General features: G+C 48.7%; 1 protein-coding gene across 5 annotated transcripts in view; it reads left to right on the forward strand.

Moving 5' to 3' along the window:
- The window catches only part of NCKAP1 (NCK associated protein 1), a 1,877,983-nt gene that overhangs the window by 299,636 nt on the left and 1,556,779 nt on the right, over nt 1-21,568 (forward strand). For all 5 annotated transcript variants that reach the window (XM_069615779.1, XM_069615776.1, XM_069615777.1 and 2 more), the window contains one exon: nt 8,153-8,290. In XM_069615779.1, the coding sequence (XP_069471880.1) occupies nt 8,153-8,290 (138 nt within the window). The remainder of the gene's footprint in view (nt 1-8,152; nt 8,291-21,568) is intronic.

The following is a 21,568-nucleotide window of genomic DNA, read 5'->3' on the forward strand; positions in this document are numbered from 1 at the left end:
GTTACACAGGCCTCTCCGCCCGACGAGATTGGCTCATTCCATGCCATGATCGCCAGGGCGTCCGAATTGTTCCAGCTCTGCCCGGAGGAGCAGAAAAAGGAAGGCTTCCTCTATCAGCACCGGGAGGCCAAGAGGAAGACTGTCATCGCGGTGCCTCTAATCAATGACATCTGGGAGGAGGGCCTGTCGGTACTCAAGAACCCCTCCACGGCACCGGCCAAACGGGACCGGTACGAGAAGAAGTACCGGGTCCCCGAGACCGTTCCCCTGTGCCTAAGGGGCCAGCCGACGCCAGACTCGGTCGTCTCGGCGGCGAAGAAGAAAGCGGCGGGGTCAGGAGCCTCAACGTCGAATTCCCCTCCGGACGGCGAGGGAAAGAAGTTGGAAGGCATGGGGCGACGGGTCATTTCGTCGGCGGCAACGACGATCAAAGCGGCCAACGCCCTGGCGATCGTGGCCCGTTACGACAGGGAGCTCTGGTTTAAGCTGGCCCCCATATTGGACTTCCTACCAGACGACAAGAGGTCTGAGGCCCTGGAAATACTTCAAGAAGGTGAGGTGGCGTCGGACCACGCCATAACGGTGGCAACCGATATTGCCGATACCGGGTTCTGCCAGCTGGGCAACAGAGTTTGCCTACGACGACGGGGTTGGCTCCGGGCGACCGACTTCCGTCAGGACTTCCAGACCAGGGTGTTGGACATGCCATAAAAACGGACACGGAGACGGCCCGCGCCCTAGGAGCCCTTCAGCAACGACGGCCCTTTCGGAGCTCCGGAGGCAGACAGGGGGCCTCCAAGGGATCCAGCGGTGGCTCGTCGTCCTACCGCCAGGCGGCACGCTCCTCGTCTCAGGAGGCCTACAGGGGTCGCGGCAAGCAAGGAGCGCCTCGCCGCCGTCGGCAAGGTGGCCAGGGCGGCAAGGCCACCACCTCCAAGCAGGACTGAACCGGCCGTGGCCTCGGGCCCCCACCGAAGCACCCTGGTGGGAGGCCGGCTGACGAATTTCGTCGGCGTGTGGAAGTCCATCTCCACCGACCGTTGGGTGCTGGATACCCTTGCAAGAGGACACTCTATCGAATTCCTGAAGAAGTGCCCTCACGTTCCACCTGTGGCCAGGAAGGAAAATCACGTCCCGCAACTGCTGTTGGAAGTACGGGCAATGCTCAGGAAAGGCGCCATCGAGCTCGTCCCGAAGAGGCTCCGGGGCTCCGGGGTGTACTCAAGGTACTTCCTCGTCAGGAAAAAGATGGGCGGCTGGCGCCCCATCCTGGACCTTCGTCGTTTGAACAAATACATCAGGTCACACAAGTTCAGGATGGTCACCCTCCAGCACCTGCTGGGACAGCTGGAGGAAGGCGACTTTCTATCGTCGTTGGACCTGGAGGATGCATACTTCCACGTTCCCATCCTCAAAAGTCACTGAAAGTTCCTCAGGTTCGTCGTTCAGGGATGCCACTACCAATTCAGAGCACTGCCGTTCGGATTGAAGTCGGCCCCCAGGGTCTTTACCAAGTGCCTAGCACCTGCAAGGGATTCACGTCTACCCCTACCTGGACGACTGGCTCATCCGCTCAAGGACGAGGGAACTCGCCGTCGAACACACTGCGAGGACCGTCCAGCTACTCACAGACCTGGGATTCGCCATAAATTACCGAAAGTCCCACCTGGTGCCGTCGCAGGTGGCCCTGTTTCTGGGAGCGAAGCTCGATACAGTGAGGCGCCTGGCGGCAACGTCGGAAGAACAGACGAAGACCATTCTGGGCAAAGTGCAGCGCCTGCTAGCCACGGACGGGCGATTCAGTGGTGGGGCGTTCGAGCGCACCTCACGGCGGGCAAGGACTTTCAGACGCCGGCGTACCAGGAGACGGTGACGACGGACGCCTCCCTGGAAGGTTGGGGCGCCCACAACGGAGATCTCCACGCAAGAGGCCTCTGGTTCCCGGAGGAGAAGCTCCTGCACATCAACATCCTGGAACTCCGAGCCGTGTTCTGGGCTCTCAAATCGTTCCTCCCGTCGCTCAAGGGCAAGGTGGTGCGGGTCTTCACGGACAACACCACGACAATGTTTTACATACGGAAGCAGGGAGGCACCAGATCCCCAGCCCTATCGAAGGAGGCACAAGATCTGTGGCACTGGGCGGTCGCCCAGGGGATGTCCCTGGTTCCCTTCCACCTGGCAGGAGAAAGAAACACCATCGCCGACTCGCTCAGCAGGGAGCTGCGCGCGTGTCACGAGTGGGAACTGCGCCAGGATCAGGTGGATCAACTCTTCCGACGATGGGGCAAACTCCAAATCGACCTGTTCGCAACAGCGACGAACTCGGAAGTGCTAGAGGTTCGCCAGCAGGTTTCCCCAGCCGAGAAGCATGGGCGATGCGTTCTCGTTCCCCTGGGACGGCCTATACCTGCATGCGTTCCCTCCGTTGCCGTTGCTGCTTCGACTCATCAACCAGCTCAAGAGGTCCTGGTGCAGGATGATCCTCGTCGCACCGGCGTGGCCGAGGCAGATCTGGTTCCCGGACCTTCTGGACTTGTCAACGTCCCCTCCCATCAAGCTGTCGGCGGACGCGGATCTTCTCTCCAGAGAAGGAGGCGCCATCTTCCACCACGACCCGGCGTCGCTGAACCTGCAGGCTTGGCTCCTGCAGCGCTAGAGTTTGGAGGGTACAATATACCGGCCGACTGCAGAGAGGTTCTTGCAAAGGCCAGGGCGTCCTCGACTCTCCAATGCTACGGTCACAAGTGGTAGAGGTTCTCTATCTGGTGTCGAGCACAGAAGATCAACCCCCTACGGATTACGGCCCCTCAAGTGCTGCCGTACCTGCTATCGCTGGCAAAGGCTGGGCTAGCCCATGCCTCCATTAAGATTCATCTGGCGGCGATCTCCAGATATACCAGAACCACAGGACGGACGTCCCTGTGGTCCCATCGACTAGTAAAAGAGTTTATGAAAGGACTGTTCCGGTCGTTCCCGCCGGTGAAGGCCCCGGCCCCGGCTCCGGCGTGAGAACTTAACGTGGTGCTGACCAGGCTCATGGGGCCCCCATTCGAGCCGATGCACTCCGCACCCATGAAGTTTGTGTTGTGGAAGACTGCATTCCTGGTGGCCATTACCTCCGCACGACGAGTGGGAGAGATCCAGGCCCTATCCTGCAAAGCACCGTACTCGACTTTCCATGCTTCGAGGGTGGTGCTTAGAACGCACCCCTCCTTTATGCCCAAGGTGCCGTCGGACTTCCATCTTAACGAGCCCCTGGTGTTACCGGTTTTCTTCCCGTCTCCTTCGTCGCCGGCCGAGAGGACTTTGCACTCTCTGGATGTGGCTAGAGCGCTGAAGTTCTACGTGGACCGCACAAAGAGTTTCCGGAGGACATCACAGCTATTCGTGAACTTTGGACCTGTGAATCAAGGGAAGGCTCTCTCGAAGTCTTCTATTTCCAGATGGCTCTCCGGCTGCATCATGCACTGCCACCGGTTGGCTAACCGACCGCTGCCAGGCCGTCCGAGAGCCCATTCGACCAGAGCGATCGCTGCTACTACAGCGTTCCTATCTGGTCTGCCCCTGCTGGACATCTGGAGGGCTGCTACGTGGAGGTCGACGCACACCTTCACGAGATTCTACTGCGTCGATCGGGATTCCAGGGAGGAGTCCAGGGTCCGCCAAGCAGTGCTGCGCAACCTGTTCGCTTAAGGTGAGCCTGGTGAGGAGGTAAGAGATGCTTAATGTTGAGTTTTGTATTGCTTAATGTTGAGCCTTTTGCCACCTCCCGTGGTTGTGCATGTGTGTACTGCTATGTATTCTTATATTCATGAGCATGTGAATCCATGCCAGACCCCATGCTGGAGAAGGAACAAGTTACTTACCTGTAACTGTTGTTCTCCAGCATGGGTCTGGCATGGATTCACATGCGAACCCTCCCGCCTACACCTCTGCGGCTCTTCACTGCCACTTCACGTGCTACCAAATCTGAAGATGGCTGCCAGAGGCGGGGCTTAGGGAGATGGCAGTCATTGGCTGTGGTCAGTATGACCCAGAGATCAGTGATTGGTTACTACTACGAAAGACAGATCAGAAACGAAACTGATACTGATTTTTTCTTTACCGAGGATTCCCAGCCTGACGACTGGGAATATATTCATGAGCATGTGAATCCATGCCAGACCCATGCTGGAGAACGTAACTTGTTCCTTTTAGATCCGCCCAAACCGCAAGAAGCTAACGCAGCGTCACACATGAATGGCCCCCGACTCATCGAAAGGTTATGGCCGCACAGAGCCGCCCACAGTTGCAGTTTTTGCGCTGGTGTTATGGGAATACACTGTTCAGTTGGAAGGATGGTGAGGGTGGGATCCTCGGGGAGGGGGGGTGTAGGGGCTATTGCCTAAGAAGTACGTTTAGGGGTTCAAGGGGAATACTAGTTTATTAGAAAAAACTGACGGTTCCACTAAAAAGAAGATATGCGCGAAAAGCAGTGAATTGAAAATGGGAAGTTATCCAAACATTGAATGGGCACACAAGGGTTGATCCAGGGGACCAGACTCCTAGCATGGAACATTAGGGGCTTGGCAAATCATATAAAAGCAAGAAAACTACTGGTCTATGCCAAAAGACACAGGATAGACGTCCTATTATTGCAAGAGACACATGCCACCAAAAAAGTAATGGAATAATTTGCTCGGGACTGGGGTACGATGCAAATTGATGGACTACTCCTCCCAATCTAGAGGTGTTCTAACCCTTATCCACCAACACACAGGATTCCAACTCACCAAATCAGAGGCCGACACAGAGGGCAGATATGTCATTGTATGGGGAATATTGCATAACCAGGAACTGATTCTGGTCAACAACTATGGGCCAAACCTAGACGCCCCTGGGTTTTACCTGCAGATTGTCTTTGATATCACCAATGGGGGAGGCCTGGGTAATCTGGGGAGGGGACCTAAAAACTATCCTTGACCTACAGAAGGATAGAACATCCTACAGACACTGGGGTCATTCCAAAGCGGCACTGACCATACTGCAAATCATGTCCACATTCCCCCTTGTAGACGCATGGAGAGAGGTACATCCTACACAAGATAAATGCAAGTATCGTTTGCATGTACAGCACTCCAGCTCGCATATAGACTATTGGCTATGCTCCCGTGAATTCATCCTATGGGTGAAGGAATGCGTTCTATTACCACGCACAATGTCAGATCACTCACCAGTTCGATTAGACTTAGTCAGCGATGATTGTCCATACTGCAAGGTACTGGTGCATGCCCCCAGCATTGCAAAAAGATGACTCAGTAATTGAACCACTCAGGACTGAAATGGCTGAATTCTTCCATCGTAAAATGGGCTTGTGCGTTAGATGGCCTCAATGTGGGAAACCTTTAAAATCTGGCTGAAGGGGGACTTGCTATCGCTCTCTCTGGGGTCGCTGAGGGACATCAGGAAAGAACTGAATTGAGCAGAGGACACATTGAAGTCCCTTGAGAACACGCACTCACTAGCGCCTGGGGTTAAAACGCTTAGACCTTTACAAGCCCAATTAGCGGAGGTTAGATACCTAGCTGACCGGGAAATGTGTTAAGTTACTCAGCCGATCCGCGCCCGTTGATATGGGGGAAGGTAATAAAACGAGCAAAATCCTAGCCAACCTTATTAAATCTGGACAAGGGATGAGTCCCATAACCGGGGTGAGGGATTCAGGTGGCACACTACACACACAGGCCATTAAGATGAACAAAGTGTTCATGGAGTTCTACTCCACGCTGTATGCAAACACAGATCAAGTCACAACAGCTGAACTCAAACAATATTTAGCTTTGTTCCCACTGCCCCAACTGGACCAGGAGGAGAGAAGCTCCCGGACCCGACGGGCTCCCAGCAGACCTATACAAAAGCTTTAGTGCAATACTGGCCCCCAAGATACTGGAGGCATGGAAAGAAGCCCTAGACTCCGGTAAGCTCCCAGGGTCCATGCGGGAGGCCATGATTACAGTACTGCTTAAACCTCACAAACCTCTGCATGACCCCACGTCATACCGCCCCGCTTCCCTGACGCACTCAGATACCAAAATACTTGCAAAGGTGATTGCCAATCGTCTCCTGCCATACATGAACAAATTGAAACGCCCTGACCAATCGGGTTTATCCCCTCATGTTCCACAGCCCTTAATCTCTGTAGGTTTTTCGCTATATCATCACAATTGGACCCGAAAGTCAAAGCAGTGGCAGTAGCTCTTGATGCTGAGAAAGCTTTTGACTCTGTTTCCTGGAAATACATGCATGCTATACTACAGAAGATGGAGTTTGGACCTTCATTCCGTAGATTTATTCAAATACTATACAAGAACCCAAAGGCCAGAGTCAGAACAAACAAAACTGTCTTGCCCGAATTTACATTACACAGAGGCACGGGCCAGGGCTGCGCACTATCCCATCTCATCTTCACCCTCACCGTAGAGGGAATGGCGGCATGCCTACGACACAAACACTCCTATTGTGGATTCGCATCCGAGGGCCCCCTCAGTTCATATCACTCTACGCTGGTGACACCATGCTATATATCAGAGACCCTGAGTCCAACCTTCCCCCGGTAATGCAGGACATTCAAGAATTTACAAAATATTCGAGCTACAAAATTAATCACTCCAAGTCGGAGGTTATTCCCCTGACTAAAGGCACAACTAAATCACCAGCCACGTCACAATTTCGCTGGTCCCAACTTCAGCTCACTATCTAGGCATCATAATGGTCATAGACAGACACTCTCTATACGCCTTTAACTATAAACCCTACATAATGCTTCTCGAGACCAAATTGAATGTGTGGAACACCGATTTCAATATATGGCCGAATAGCATTACTAAACATGATCGTGGTGCCCAAGCTACTGAATATATTTAGCAACATTCCAATTTAGCCAGGCCACCAATTCTTTGATACACTACAAAAGCTGGCATCCTACTTTGTATGGGGATGGGGCACGGTTAGAATCAACAGGACCAACTGTGGACTAGCCGCCTCAGACTTCCTACTATATTACTACACGGAACAGGCACACATTGCGAAATACTGGTCTCACAACAGAGCAATACGCCCACATGCAAGCGGAGATGTTCGGAGCCGTTTCCATGAACCTGCAATCCATGATTTATGCTAAGCCAGAGAATAACTTGGACGAGGTAGACCCCGTATCCTGTACGGTACGAGCCTGGTCTGCACTTTTTCACAGGGTTGAATGCGTAGAAACATACTGGCCCCATATCCCCTTCTGGCATCATCCAGACATGACACCCACGTTAGATACTATGCTACAAAAAACCTGGGACCCGGATATGGAAATGCGATTGGGGGATCTGTTTCCTGAAGGGAGGTCTGTCCCCTTGGCAGAGGTCCAGAGTAAAGTAGGAGCTGGTCTTGCCACCACACTGCAGTACGACCGTATGAAAGCAACATGTCGTAACAAATGGGTGTCATTCCCAGCAGTACCGACCCCTCTATCCATGCCTCAACAGCATTAAGTCATGAGAGGGTTTTAAAGGCAGTATCTCCACACTATATACCGCAGTTCAGACACATACCCACTCTAAAAACACTATGAAGGCGAAATGGGAAAAAGACTTGACCATAACCATAGAAGACATGCAGTGGGCCAAATTCAGTCAATACACTAAATCTATTTTCCTGTGCGCCAACTTCCATCTGATACAGTTCAGAATACTAAATCACTTACACATAACCCCCAGCAAGATAACTAAATTCGACTGCTCTCAGCAGGCAGCCTGACCCAAATGCAAAGCCCACGATGCAGACTCGATGCACATGTATTGGGAATGTATTTTTCATTGCAATAGTACTGTGTTCTGGCAAAGTTTACTGTTCTGCATTTCTGTAATATCTTTTAAGTGTAACATGTAGTTAATTTTTTATTAGATTTAGAATATTTGTTTTATCTTTTATCAAAGGCTTAATACCAGAAACCAGTCTCTAAGCGCGGGACTGGGATTTGAACAAGCTTGTTGCCCCTGAGCTATCCCTCCGACCCTTTAGCTCTTAGCATGAGTCATGCTTGCTTGCATTGTAGAGTATGCTTTCATTATAAAAAATACTGTGTAGATGGATTTCAATTGACTGTTATTTCTTTGTTTTGTAGTCCCTATCGGATGCATTAATTTCACTTCAGATGGTCTATCCTCGAAGGAATCTCTCAGCTGACCAGTGGAGAAATGCACAACTGTTAAGTCTCATCAGTGCCCCCAGCACAATGTTGAACCCTGCACAATCTGATACAGTATGGTCATTTATTATATTATTTTGTTTTATTTTAGAAAATCATTTGATTTTCGTGTGCCACAATGTACACATGGATTGTTTTTGCCATTACGCTTCTGTTGTCGACGCCTTTAGCCTGGGACCGTTGGTTTGTCTGACAATTTGTTTAAAAAGCTACGTTTTCGAACAGTGAAATAATGAATGTGTCAAGTGTCCTAAAATTTAGGAAATGTTATATTTACTATCCTTTGTCAAGGCCTTACAAACTTGTCGCCTTTCCACCCGTCTCTTACTGAAAGGAAGATGTCGGTTTTGGCTTGTTGGAGGACACAAGTCAAGCTCTTTGAAGCTTGGGCGAGACACTGCTCTTATGAATTTGAAAATAAACGATATCATATGAGCCAATTAAGATTAATGATTTCATGAAATTACTTTTTGTAAATGGGACCAGCATTGTCCACACATGTGTAATGCAGTAATACACTTAGTGGAAATTAGTTATTTTCTGTTAACGTCCATTCGTGCAGTAAAAACTGATTTGAGGAGGAAATAAGGACTTCAAAAATGTAGACCAATAGAGGATAAAGAGTGTTTTGTTACTGATTTAATCATAGTTAGCATAAGGAAAATGATGTGATTGCTGTAAAATATTTTGATTGCCATGTGCCTGCAACAATATCCTGGGTAAATGAGGTAAACTTGATCATATACACCTAGAAAATAATCTGCGTTGTCAATAGACCACAGTCTTATTCTGAGGGCGAATCATCATTTTGCAGCTTGCAAAGCGCTGGCTGTATTTTATTTTGCGCATTGATGGACAAAATAAAAAATTGGCACTGCCCTGAGACATAGGTATGACCTCTTTCAACCACTTTGTAATTGTGTGGCTCTAATGTAAATATTATCTACAACCCACTATCAATATTTTGTAAGGACGGGATTTATGTGTTCTTAGAGAGAATTAGCACGTCCAATAGTGACTGTGTTTTTCGAAGGGATTGTGTCCTCCGACGTATTCCTTATCTTGATCATCTCCAGCTTGCTGGCCTTGGAACATTTTTTTCAGTAGAGGGCGCTGCGCGTCGACGTCCCTCGAGCCGATGTCCCTCGACAGCCTGCGTATCGGCGCCGACGTCATCATGCGTTTAAATAGACTTGCGCAGCGTCCGTTGCTCAGTTCCGTTTTTCCGCGCTTCGTGGGCCTCGGAATCGCGTTGCTCAGTTCGTTAGTCAGATATATTCTTCATTATTCCTCGAATACCAACTCTTACTCAATGGCTTCCTCATCCGAACCGACGACTCCACGGTCCGGCTAAAAAAAAATGTCGAGACTGCGGAAAGAAAATGTCGTTGACAGATCCTCACAGGATCTGTTTGTGGTGCCTGGGATCGGAGCACCAATGTTCAGAGTGCAAAGACTGCATGTCCATGACAGCGAAAGCCTTGAAGGAGCATAAGGGGAAACTTGAGAGAGGTAAGGCAGTTAAAACTCCTTCGAAAGTTTCCTCGGCATAGTCGAGTCATTCGTCTCCTCGCCGACACAGGAAACATTCTCGTTCTAGGTCTCGAAGCAGTTCCCACCACTCTTCGAGATCCAAGCATTCGAGTAAGAGACGTTGAAGATCCCCTTCCTCGTCTTCTTCTGTTTCCCCGGAAAGAGTCACCTGCCCCACAAAACATAGCTCTCAGGCTGAGTGGGAGGAATTTTGTAAAAGGATGCTTAGCGTCTTCGAGAAAGCGGCCTCGACCCCCTCGAAGACAGCTGAGGGTGATACCCTGGGTGAAAGACCCAAAAAATCAAAACGCCGCGAGTCGTTGCACCCGGCGAAAGAAACTACTCGAGAGCATCACAAACCCTCAAGCAAAGGCACTGTGCCATCGACGCCATCGTCGAAAGTCCTTTCGCATAAATCTGCGTCATCGACGCCATTATCGAAGGGGTCATCAACGCATAGGTCGATCGAATCGACGTCGTCTTCGACGTCGACGCTGAAAAAGAACAAACCCAGGGCCTCTAACACGACTTCGAGAAGGTCATCGAGGCCTCTTCCGATCTTCTCGACCCCTTTTTCGGTGTTTTCGAAGCCTTTAACGTCCGCGTCGACGACGTCGTTTTCTCAACCAATTATGACAAATGTGGCCCCTTCGGCTCTGGAAATGGGATTTAAGCCATTTCCAAGGTCTGATCATTTCAGACCTTTGTCTTCAATTTATGAAGAAGGGGAGAATTCAGATCAAGAAAGACCCTTTGGGTTGCAGAGAACTACAACACCTGAACCAGAGGAATTTACCTCTGAGGAAAATAGGTTAAAGGACCTTCGAGAATCCTTACATGAGGCAAGTGGGTTAGATACTTCCCCAGAAATAGAATTTGCCAAACCAGACCCAGGGGAACATGCCGAGACCACTTAGAGAATTTTAATGGCAAGGATTATAGAATTCATAGGTTGGTCTACACCTTCACCTGCATTCCAACAGGATGACCTTACAGACATTTTAGTTAAAGGACCATAGGAGGATCCTGTGGTTCCATTTCACGCTGCATTACAAAGAAAAATATTGGCTAACTGGGAAACTCCTGAGGTTATCCCGGCGGTTAACAAGAAGTTATCAGCCAAATATAGGGTATCTGCTACTGAGCCTGAATTTTTGTCTAAACATCCAACTCCAGAGAGTCTGGTTGTTCAAGCAGCAACTGCATCAGGCAGTAGATCAGCATACCCTACTGTTCCACAGGACAGGGATGACAAAAGATATGACTCTATGGCTAAGGAAGTCTTTTCTGCATGTAACATGGCTTTGAAATCTATTAACGCTACTTGTACGCTGTCAAGGTTCAGCCATACACTTTGGGAGTGTGCTTCATCAGCGGCTGACTGCCTCCCAGAGGGAGAAGAAAGGGAAGCGTTTCTAAACATCATTAAGGATGGTAAAGACGCAATGTGCAAATCCCTTCAACTGGCATTGATTCTGCTGACAGTATCAGTAGGGCCATGGCGGCAAGTACTGCAACCCGCAGATTTGCATGGTTGCGAAAGTCTGGGTTTGCTTCAGATGTACAAGCCAGACTTTTAAATATGCCCTTTGACGGCTCTTCTTTGTTTGGTAAGAAGGCGGATGACAGCCTAGAAAAGTTAGACATCCAAAGCAGCAGCAAAATCCCTGGGAGCTGCAATCCGTCAAACGCCATATCGCCCCTCAGGAACCTATTCGAGAGGTAAGTCCTTTCGCTTTTATCCCGTATTCGGAAAAGGCAGAGGGCAGTCTGTTCAAAGAGGTCAAAAAAGATTCACCCGAGGTGGACGGGGTAAAAATACAAAAGCTGCAGCAGCAGGTGCCCCTTTACCCTCTGCATCTGCACCAGCCGCCTCTAAATCACTCTGAAGACTCTCCTCACAAGACACCAGTAGGGGGCAGGCTAACTCAACATCTGACGGAATGGCAGGCTATTACGTCAGATGCTTGGGCATTGGAGACAGTTGCCCAAGGTTACTGCCTGCCTTTTCTACGCATTCCTCAGTCATCCACCGGGGAACAGCTCTCTGAAAGTTACAGATCCGCTCCTCTTGCAGGAAATTGTAGACCTGCTGGAGAAAGGTGCCATAGAACCGGTACCTGTTGCGGAGAGGAACAAGGGTTGGTACTTCCCCTACTTCCTAATACCGAAGAAGGACGGAGGACTGAGACCTATCTTGGACCTACGAGAATTGAACAAGTTCCTCAGGAAGGACAAGTTCAAGATGGTAACTCTCTCTCAGATCCTTCAGGCCCCCCAGCTCCAGGACTGGCTGGTATCTCTGGACCTTCAGGATTCTTATTTCCATGTGCCAATCCATCTCAAACACAGGAAATACCTGAGGTTCGCAATTGGCGGCTCTCATTATCAATTTCGAGTTCTGCCATTTGGGCTGACCTCCGCCCCGAGGGTTTTCACCAAGCTAATGTCGGTAGTGGCTGCAAGTCTAAGGAGGGAAGGGATTCACGTCTACCCCTACCTGGACGATTGGCTGATCAGAGCTGTATCTCCGGAACAAGCTCAGGTCCAGCTAGATTATGTCTGCCACTTCCTTCACAAACTGGGCTTCTCCCACAATTTAGAGAAGTCACAGATGATACCATCACAGAGACTCCAGTTCATTGGAGCGGTCCTGGTCACTTCCCTCGGAAAAGCCTCGCCACCAGAGGTGAGGGCTCAAGATATTCTGCAGATGGTCACCAAGTTTCAAAATGCCCAACGTCTCCCAGCCTTCGACCTTTTGAGGTTGCTAGGCCTCGTGGCATCCTGCATCTTCCTTGTGCCAGAGGCTCGCCTGAGAATGAGATCTCTTCAGTGGGCACTAAGAACTCAGTGGTCGCAATTCTCAGGGAGAATGACAGATCTCCTTCAGGTTCCGGACAAGGGGCTCGAGACCTTCAGTGGTGGGCCTGTCAGGAGAGCATTTTGAAAGGAGAACTGTTTTGGCAACCATGGCCGGAGATAACAGTAGTCACAGATGTCTCACTCACTGGGTGGGGAGCCCATGCCAACGACTTGACCATCAGCGGTCGTTGGGCTCCATCGGAGTCTATACTACATATCAACCTGTTAGAGCTGAGAGCAATCAGACTAGCGCTGAAGGCTTTTCTGCCATCTGTACAGGGGAAAAATGTCCTGATAATGACGGACAACACAGTGGCCATGCACTACCTCAACAAAAGGAGGCGTAGGATCACTGCCTCTGTGCAGAGAGGCGATGCAGCTCTGGTTTTGGGCAATCCAAGAAGAAATCTCTCGATCGGCAGTTCACTTAGCCGGAGAGAGAAACGTGACGGCGGATGCTCTGAGCAGGTAGAGTACAGTCTCCCACGAGTGGGAACTAGCTCAGGAAGTCCTTCAACAGATCTTCACCCTTTGGGGAATCCCTCAAGTGGATATGTTCGCCACAAGCATCAACAGGAAGTGCGATCAGTTTTGTTCAAGGGAATTTCCCCCGAGAGGAGCTCTAGGGGACGCGTTCGTAGTGGACTGGGAGTTACCACTTCTGTACGCATTTCCTCCAGTCCCTGTCATTCCTCAAATGATCAGGAGGTTGAGAAGGTTCTGGAAAGCCATGATCCTAATTGCCCCGGACTGGGCCAGGAGAGCGTGGTACCTGGACCTTCTGGACATGTCCATCTGCCCTCCAATTTGTCTTCCACTCAAGGAGAATCTTCTCTCGCAGAAGGGAGGTCAGGTTCTCCATCCAGACATCAGAACCCTCAACCTTCACGCTTGGTATCTGAAAGGTTGAGATACAAGGATTGGGACCTCCCAGATGACGTCATGGAGGTGTTGCTTTCGGCCATAAGGCCAGCAACAAAGACTTTATACCGCTGCCGTTGGAACACATTTTGCAGCTGTTGTAGAGAAAAGAATATCGATCCCTTTTCATGTGGTACACCAACGGTGTTATCTTTTCTACTCTATTTGGCAAATTCGGGCCTTCCGGTTGGCACTATCAAAGGCTATATTGCAGCGATATCTATCTTCAAGCGCACTGCAGAGGAACCATCGTATTTCAAGTTACCCTTAGTAATACAATTTCTGAAGGGATTAACCAATGTCTATCCTCCAAGACCATTCCAAGTTCCCTTATGGGACTTCAATTTAGTCTTAAATTTCCTGATGGGTACTCCTTTTGAACTACTCCACTCTTGTTCGCTAAGATTTCTCACCATTAAAACTGTCTTATTAGTGGCATTGACATCTCCTAGGAGGGTGAGTGAATTACAAGCTCTATCTTGTAAACCACCTCATACAATTTTTCATAACGACAAAGTTGTCCTACAAGTGAAGCCTAATTTCCTCCCAAAAGGTGGTTTCTGAATTCCACATCATTCAGAAGATTACCTTACCTTTGTTCTATCCCCCGCCCCATCCGGGGAAAGAGGAAGAAAGGCTACATAGAATGGACCCAAGGCGGGCTTTGAGCTTTTACATCAGCAGACTTGCTAGGATTAGGCAAGCAGACCAACTGTTCGTAGGTTACTCAGGGCACAAATTGGTATTACCGATAACAAAACAGACCATTTCCAGATGGATTATTTTGGCCATTCTGGAATGTTACAAACTGGCAGGGAAAGAGCCTCCTCAAAATCTTAGGGCTCATTCAACCAGGGGTATTGCAGCCTCCTCGGCCCTCCAAAGAGGGGTACCGATTCGAGACATATGTGCGGATGCCACATGGTCGTCTGCACATACCTTCAAAAAATTTAACAACCTGGATTCCTCCTTTAGCCAAGAGACTAGATTTGGCAAAGCTGTGTTGCCCTCTGTTCATTATTGAAAGGAAACATGGCAATTTTACTCCCATCTCCAATTACACACCACTGCTATGGGAGTCTATCAAGATAAGGAATACATCGGCGGACACAATCCCTTCGAAGAACAAGTTACTTCTTACCTGGTAACTTTCTTTCGATGGGATGTTCCTCCGACGTATTCCTTATCGCTCCTCCCATCCCTCCCCTAAGTAGAACTTCCCTTGTGGTTACAGCTTACGCTCCTTCAGGGTCAATAACCAATTCATGTAAAGCAACCGTTAAACGTCAAAACGGAACTGAGCAACGGATGCTGCGCAAGTCTATTTATACGCATGAAGACGTCGGCGCCGATACGCAGGCTGTCGAGGGACATCGGCTCGAGGAACGTCGACGCGCAGCACCCTCTACTGAAAAACAAATTGAGGCCAGCAAGCTGGAGATGATCTATCAAGATAAGGAATACGTCGGAGGAACATCCCATGGAAAGAACGTTACCAGGTAAGAAGTAACTTGTTCATTCTCCTTGAAGCTTATGTTTAATTGCATCATAATATCTAACATTTATAAAATGGCAGAGGGGAACACTAGGGTGGCTCGGATTAATTGCAGTGATTACGTAAGTATACACTTTTCTGTTTTTCCTCTTAACAGTTTTGGGAACTTTCAGAGAGTAGAGCTGAGCAAGCCAATGAGTGCTTAACTTGGTTGAAGCCAGATGTCTTCCTATGGCTTAACTTAAGGTCCTTTGTGAAATCAAGGGACAAGCCCAACATGTTTCCTCTCTCTTCCCCTGATTCTTTACATGCTGAGCAAAGTGACTGTTTGGCAGAGTGTGAAGATTTTCCACTGCCCTGCCATGCTGCTTTATAGTTCGGGTGGGCCCACATTTAAGGGCTGGAGTTAGTGTTTGCTGTTGCCAGGCACCTGACCTCTCACAGTGTGCAATCTTTATATCGAATATTTTTTGAAGAATGAACTTTTATGGAATGCTTTTTTGATGAAACATTTTTATAGAGAAAGCCTTTAGGGGTGGGGTAAAGGGTTACATATTTTTGGGAAACGGTTGGGGTGGGTTTCTATGGGTTTTAAGGGAGGTTTCGGGGGGAACCCACCAAAAAAATAAAATAAAAAGAGCATTCTCTATTAAATTGTTTGTTCAAAAATATTCGATATATGTGCATTCTTTATTAATTACTTCGGTATAAAGACATGTAACCACCTCTTACCTGCTCAATGGCATGTGCTAAACTGTTGGTTGCCAGGGTTGTTCATTCGTAAGCGGACTGGTCTGGATGTTATATTCTTTTGTCAAGATATGCCTCTAGGGGGGTGGGAACGCTTTACCATCCCTTTTCCTCAGGCCATCCCTGCTAACACAGTGCATTATGAAGGAAATACTTAGGTGGAGGAGCATAGAATGCAGAACATGCATTGTATGTGGAGTCTAATAATGTCTAATATTGTGATACATTAGTTATGGGTAGAATAACACCATAACTATGGACTAGCGGGCAGAAAACATGGTCATCTCAGAACAAAACGTTCAATCTACTCTTAACTTAAACAAGTCTGGGAAAGACTGCAGCAGAACCTATTGAGTACATTTAATGCAGGGCACCATGGCCAAATGGAGACCTGCAGCTCGATTGTGCTTCGTAAAGGTGCATTTCTGTCAATAATAGTTGTGCATAATTGCAGTGCATCCTCTGTAATGTCTGTTTTGATTTTGCAGGAAGTAGTATGAGTGAACTGAGCATGAAAATCTCTGGCAGCCATGTGTAGAGATGTTAAAGCAGAAGAGGGTGCAAAATGCATGTTATTCACCAGCTCTGAGCTAAGCCAGTCTGCCTATAGTCAAATGGTGTATTGAGAAACCTGACAGTGTTCTCCCACCTACTCCCCTGGGATCCTCTATTCAGATGGCCAGGGAAGGTCCATGGCTTTTGGATCCCGACCCTTGGGGTGGACAAGTGAGGGAGGATCACCTGAGTGGAGGGACACAGGGCATTGGGAGGAGAACATCCGAGGATGAGACATGGTATTCCCCCTTTTCCCCATTCCCCCTCAAACTCCTTTCCCACCGCTTTCATGGTGTATTTCCAAACCCATTCCATCTCTCCCTCCCCATTTCCAACAAATACTGGGACGAGGAAGAGGCAACCGGAAGTAGTGAAGATTTCCTATAGGAATAGCATAGGGAGTGTTAAGGGAAACAGGCTGCAAAAAGAACTTAAGTTGTCCCATAGATAGTCGGGCAGAGTCAGGTATTTACTAATTATCACTAACACCTGACTCCACTTGACAGTTTTTCCAACTATAAAAGGTGTGGTTCAATACAGGTGAAAGAGCGAGATGGGGACGTTGTTTGGACAAGAGAAGCCAAGGAGCATAGAGCAGCAGAACCTACGGCCCAGAGGTGAACGGCGTGCAGACACACTGGCCCGGTGTTTGTGAGGGGCTGCAGCGTGGCTTTGGAGCCAGGTCTCCAGTAGCCGGAGCGAAGCAGGCTGCTATTGGTGGTCGGAACATTGCTTGTTCACTTGGGACCTGTGCCGGCGCCAAGGGTGCTTGAGGGGCAGGTGGTGTGACCCTGACATCGAGCCCGCACAACCAGAAGGGACCGCTTGTCATTGCGCTGCTGCCTGGGTGAGTCTTGTGAACGTAATAGAGCATGAGAGAGAGATAATTAGGAGCATGCAGTTGACTGAAGCGGAGCGGGCGAAAGGAAGGCATAAAGCGACACGGAGCGGAAAAGAAGAAAGAAATGAAAGGAAACTAGTAAAGCGCTATAGATTGAAAGAAGAATGACAATATCAAGAGAAAGTAAGAGAAAGCAAGTAAAGAAGAGCATGAAAGGGTCACGAAGTGAAAGAATTGTAATAGAGGGCGTGAGCGACCCAAAACAATAGAGAAGGGTGCAGACGACCTGGCAGAGTGGAAAGTGTGCAAGTGTGTACGGGAAAGCTGGAAAAGGTGCCAGTGGGCACGGGAAGGTAGAGCGTTCAAGTGTGCACGGAGGAAGTTAAACAAGCTGCCAGTGGGAACAAGGAGAGGAAGGTGCAAGTGTGCAGGAGAATGAAAGAAAGGTGGAAGAAGGGGTGCAGAAAGCCCCTGAAGGCAAAAGGTTAAGGGAAAGAAGTGCAGGAAATATAAGAGAGGGGTTAAAGCTTAGCGTGGAAGCAAAGAACCTGTCGTTTTCGAAAGTCTCTGATGCTGCCCCTTTAAAAGAACTGTATATGAAAGAAAGGTACATCCTGACAAACTGAGCTCGTGTTTTGAAACTCAGGAGGTACCCCAGCTTGGGGAAGGGAACCCTAAGAGGCCTATTAAAGTGGAATTGTTACTTTAGAAATTGAAGCTTGGGGAAGGGTTCCCTATGACGCTTAAAGAAGACTCTTAAAGAAGAACTGTGTTTTTTTGTTTTGTTATGTTTTGAACTTAGAAGGACTAAAGCTTGGGGAAGGGAACCCCAAGGTATTGAAGACATTGACATTGTTTGAACTATGGAGAAAGTCTTATAAACAGTCAGTTTTGAATGAGCTCATTCTGTTGAAGCTGACCAACATACTGTTACGCTCACCTGGCTCCCACAGAGGCGTCGATCTGAACTGGACAGCTGCGGTCTCCACCAATGTGACGCGTAGGGCCGAGATGACGGACTGGACTGGCCCACCTAGCTTCGTTTGCTTGGCCCGTAGGAAAAGTATTCTGCAAATGGAGAAAGGGAATTAACCATCCATGGAGTTGAGCGTAAATTCCCCTACCCCAATGTTCTCCCCACAGATCGCCTTTGATGTCTCCTCTTATAGTCTCACCTGATGGTTTGAAAAGATGAGCTCCCCATCCTGCATTGAGCGCAGGGGCGCGTTGATAACCAGTTGCTTCACTGGCTCGAAGGAATTGGTGAGTTCCAGAACAATATTGACTCCGAAAAGTATGTAGTTCGTAAGAGTTCACATGTCTGACTTTCACTCTTGTCCGATTCCTTGCAGTTTGCAGCTTGACCCCAGCGAAGAGTTCCTCGTGGTAGCTGACGAAGTTCAGGTAAGGATTTGGCTTATCCTACAACACAGTTCAATAAAATAAGGCCAGAATGTAACCTGTGGCTTGCTCCCTTATTCAGGTGTGGAGAGAAAATATGAAGTTCAGGGAATAATGCCTCCCGCGGTAAAATTAGGTAAGTCTATTGTGGTGAGAAGAGTTCCCCTTGTTTGTCCTTTCGTCTGACCTTGTTGTTCTTTTGTTCCCCTTAGGGGCCGGGGTACGGCGAGGATGCAATGGAGACTGCGCCAACCCGTGAAGAGGAATAGTACCCCCGGCGGTAATCGGGTAAGTCTATGGGGGTAGTTACTATTGCCTCTGTTTATTCCCTTGGCTCACCTTTGCTGTTCTTGTGTTCCCCTTAGGTGGCAGAGTGCGGCGGAAATGTGCAGAAGGATGCAGTGGATCGTGAGGATGCTGCGTAGGCCGGTGAGTTCAGCGCGGCGCTGCAGCAGGCGAGGTGGCACGCGTAAAATGCTTCTTTCTTCCAGCTCGAAGGTGCGGTGGATCCGGAATTCAGGTAAGGATTGAAGGTTTTGCTCTTATTCTAACTTCTTCTTCTGTTCCTCCCTTTTTCTAGGAGCTGCAGACTCGAGGCGGGCGTGGCAGAAGACTGGATGCAGGCTTGCAGACACGGTGAGCGTTACGCTGCTGGATGCAGAATAACGCGAAGCGTGTGCTGCTCTTCGTGCGTGGTTTAAATAGCCTCCAAAGTAGTCCCAGGTAAGTATTCCTCCCCATCCCCATCCGAGTAAAAAATAGTCCCTAGGTAAAATAGTCCCTTCCAAGCCTCTTTTGGCTTGGAGCTCTTGCAGCATGGTCTGCATCAGGTAAGTTTTAATCTATGAGCCTATTCCGCCAGGACTGACTCTCCATATGAGCCTGGCGCCATAGGTGCCAGGACTGCACCCAAATAGCCCCTAGCAGGGGTTGTTGGGCTTGCTTAGGGTAACTTGATGCCTGCTTCCGGGGTTGCTGGACTTGGTCTGGGTCCCCGGGGGTAGGCATCATGACAGCACTCCCCCTTTCCCCCTCCCCCCACGGCCCCTCCTAAAGTCGTTCTTCCCTGTGGTTTTGGTTTGTCTGGGAAATATTTCGGTGGAATTTTTTCACCAATCGGGGTGCATGAACTTGGTCACTATGTTCCCATGGCCTTTCCTGTGGTCCGTAACCTTTCCAGTCGATTAAATAAAAAAGTTTTGACTTTATCAGCTTGGAGTCCAGGATGATGTTAACTTCAAATGCGGGTTCTCCGTCTACAAGGATGGGGTCTGGTGGCTTGGTTAGTCTTGTCCCTGGTTGTACTCGCTTCAAAAGTGACACATGAAAGACAGGATACATTTGTATATTAGCAGGCAAGTCCAGCTTGACAGCCACCGAGTTGATAATGGCCTTAATAGAGTAAGGTCCCAAATATCTGGGGTTAAAGGTCTGTGTTCCCTTTAGAAGTATATGTTTTGTGGCTTACCATACTTGGTCCACTATTTGGTATTGTGGAGAATCACTTCTATGCCGATCAGCATCTTTCTTGTATTTTTCTTTCGCCTGTTTTAAATGTGTAGTTGCTTCCTTAAAGGCTTGTGTAATCGTAGCGTGCAGATGGTCCACTGCAGGCATTTCTAAGTGTTGGGGTGAGTCAAGGTCTGAGGTTCGAGGATGGTGCCCATATAAGGTATAAAAGGGGATTTGTCCAGTTCCAGAGTGTACTGAATTATTGTATGCATATTCGGTGATCCAAAGAATGTCTTTCCAATTACTCTTCGTCTGATGTAACATACAACGCAGGTATTGTTCGAGAGTCTGGTTGGTCCTCTCCGTTTGACCATCGGTCTGGGGGTGGTGACTGGTCGATAACCTCACATCGATTTGTGCCAATTGACAGCATTTTTTCCAAAAATGTGAAATGAATTGACTGCCCCCGTCAGAGACCAATACGGACGGAAATTTGTGTATGCGAACAATGTTTTCGAGGAACTCCTTGGCCAGGATTGAAGCAGAAGGTAATCCCTTTAAAGGAATAAAGTGGGCCATCTTGGAAAAAAGATCCACAATAACTAGAATGGTGTTAAATCCATTGCATGGGGGTTAATCAGTAATAGTCGAACGATAAGGTGTGCCATGGTGTAGGCAGAATGTCTAAAGGTTGTAAGAGTCCAGCTGGTTTTTTCTTTTGACTTTGGTCGGGTGCCGAGAACTTTCTGGACCAAAATGCTACTGGGTGAAGCTGGCCAGTTTCAGGGTCCTTTTGAGACAGGACAGCTCCCATGGCTAGACTGGATGCATCAGTTTCCACTATGTATGGAAGTTCAGGGAGCGGGTGCTTTAACACAGGTGCAGACGTGAATTTCGCTTTCAGCTCTTGGAAGGCATTTTAAGCTTCTTCAGTCCACATAAAGCGTTTATTTTTTCGCAAGAGTGCTGTGATGGGATGTACGACATGTGAAAAATCTGGGATGAATCTGCGGTAGAAATTGGCGAAGCTGAGCATGCTTTGTACTCCTTAACTGAACTTGGTGATGGCCACTTAAGGATTGCGTCCACCTTTCGTGAGTCCATTCGGACTCCCTTTGGGTCAGGATAAACCCAAGGAATTCAACTTCTGTGGCATGAAAAACGCATTTCTCTAGTTTTGCAGATAGTTTGTGCTGGCGCAATTTCTCAAGGACTGCTCGGACATGCTTCACATGGTCAGATTCTGAAGAGGAGTATACTAGAATATCATCGATATACACGACAACACAAACGTCAATGAGTTCACGAAGGGCATCGTTCATGAAGTATTGGAAGGTGGCTGGTGCATTGCACAACCCGAAAGGCATTACCTGGTATTCGAATAACCCATACTTAGTGCGGAAAGCAGTCTTTCATTCGTCGCCCTCTTTCTTTTACACGTACCAGATGGTATGCCCCCCGGAGATCTAATTTAGTGTATATACAAGCGTCCTTCACGTGGTCTAGTAGTTCAGGGATC

The sequence above is a fragment of the Ambystoma mexicanum genome, chromosome 9 (assembly GCF_040938575.1).
Source record: "Ambystoma mexicanum isolate Mex_15411 chromosome 9, UKY_AmexF1_1, whole genome shotgun sequence".
NCBI classification, from domain to species: domain Eukaryota; kingdom Metazoa; phylum Chordata; class Amphibia; order Caudata; family Ambystomatidae; genus Ambystoma; species Ambystoma mexicanum.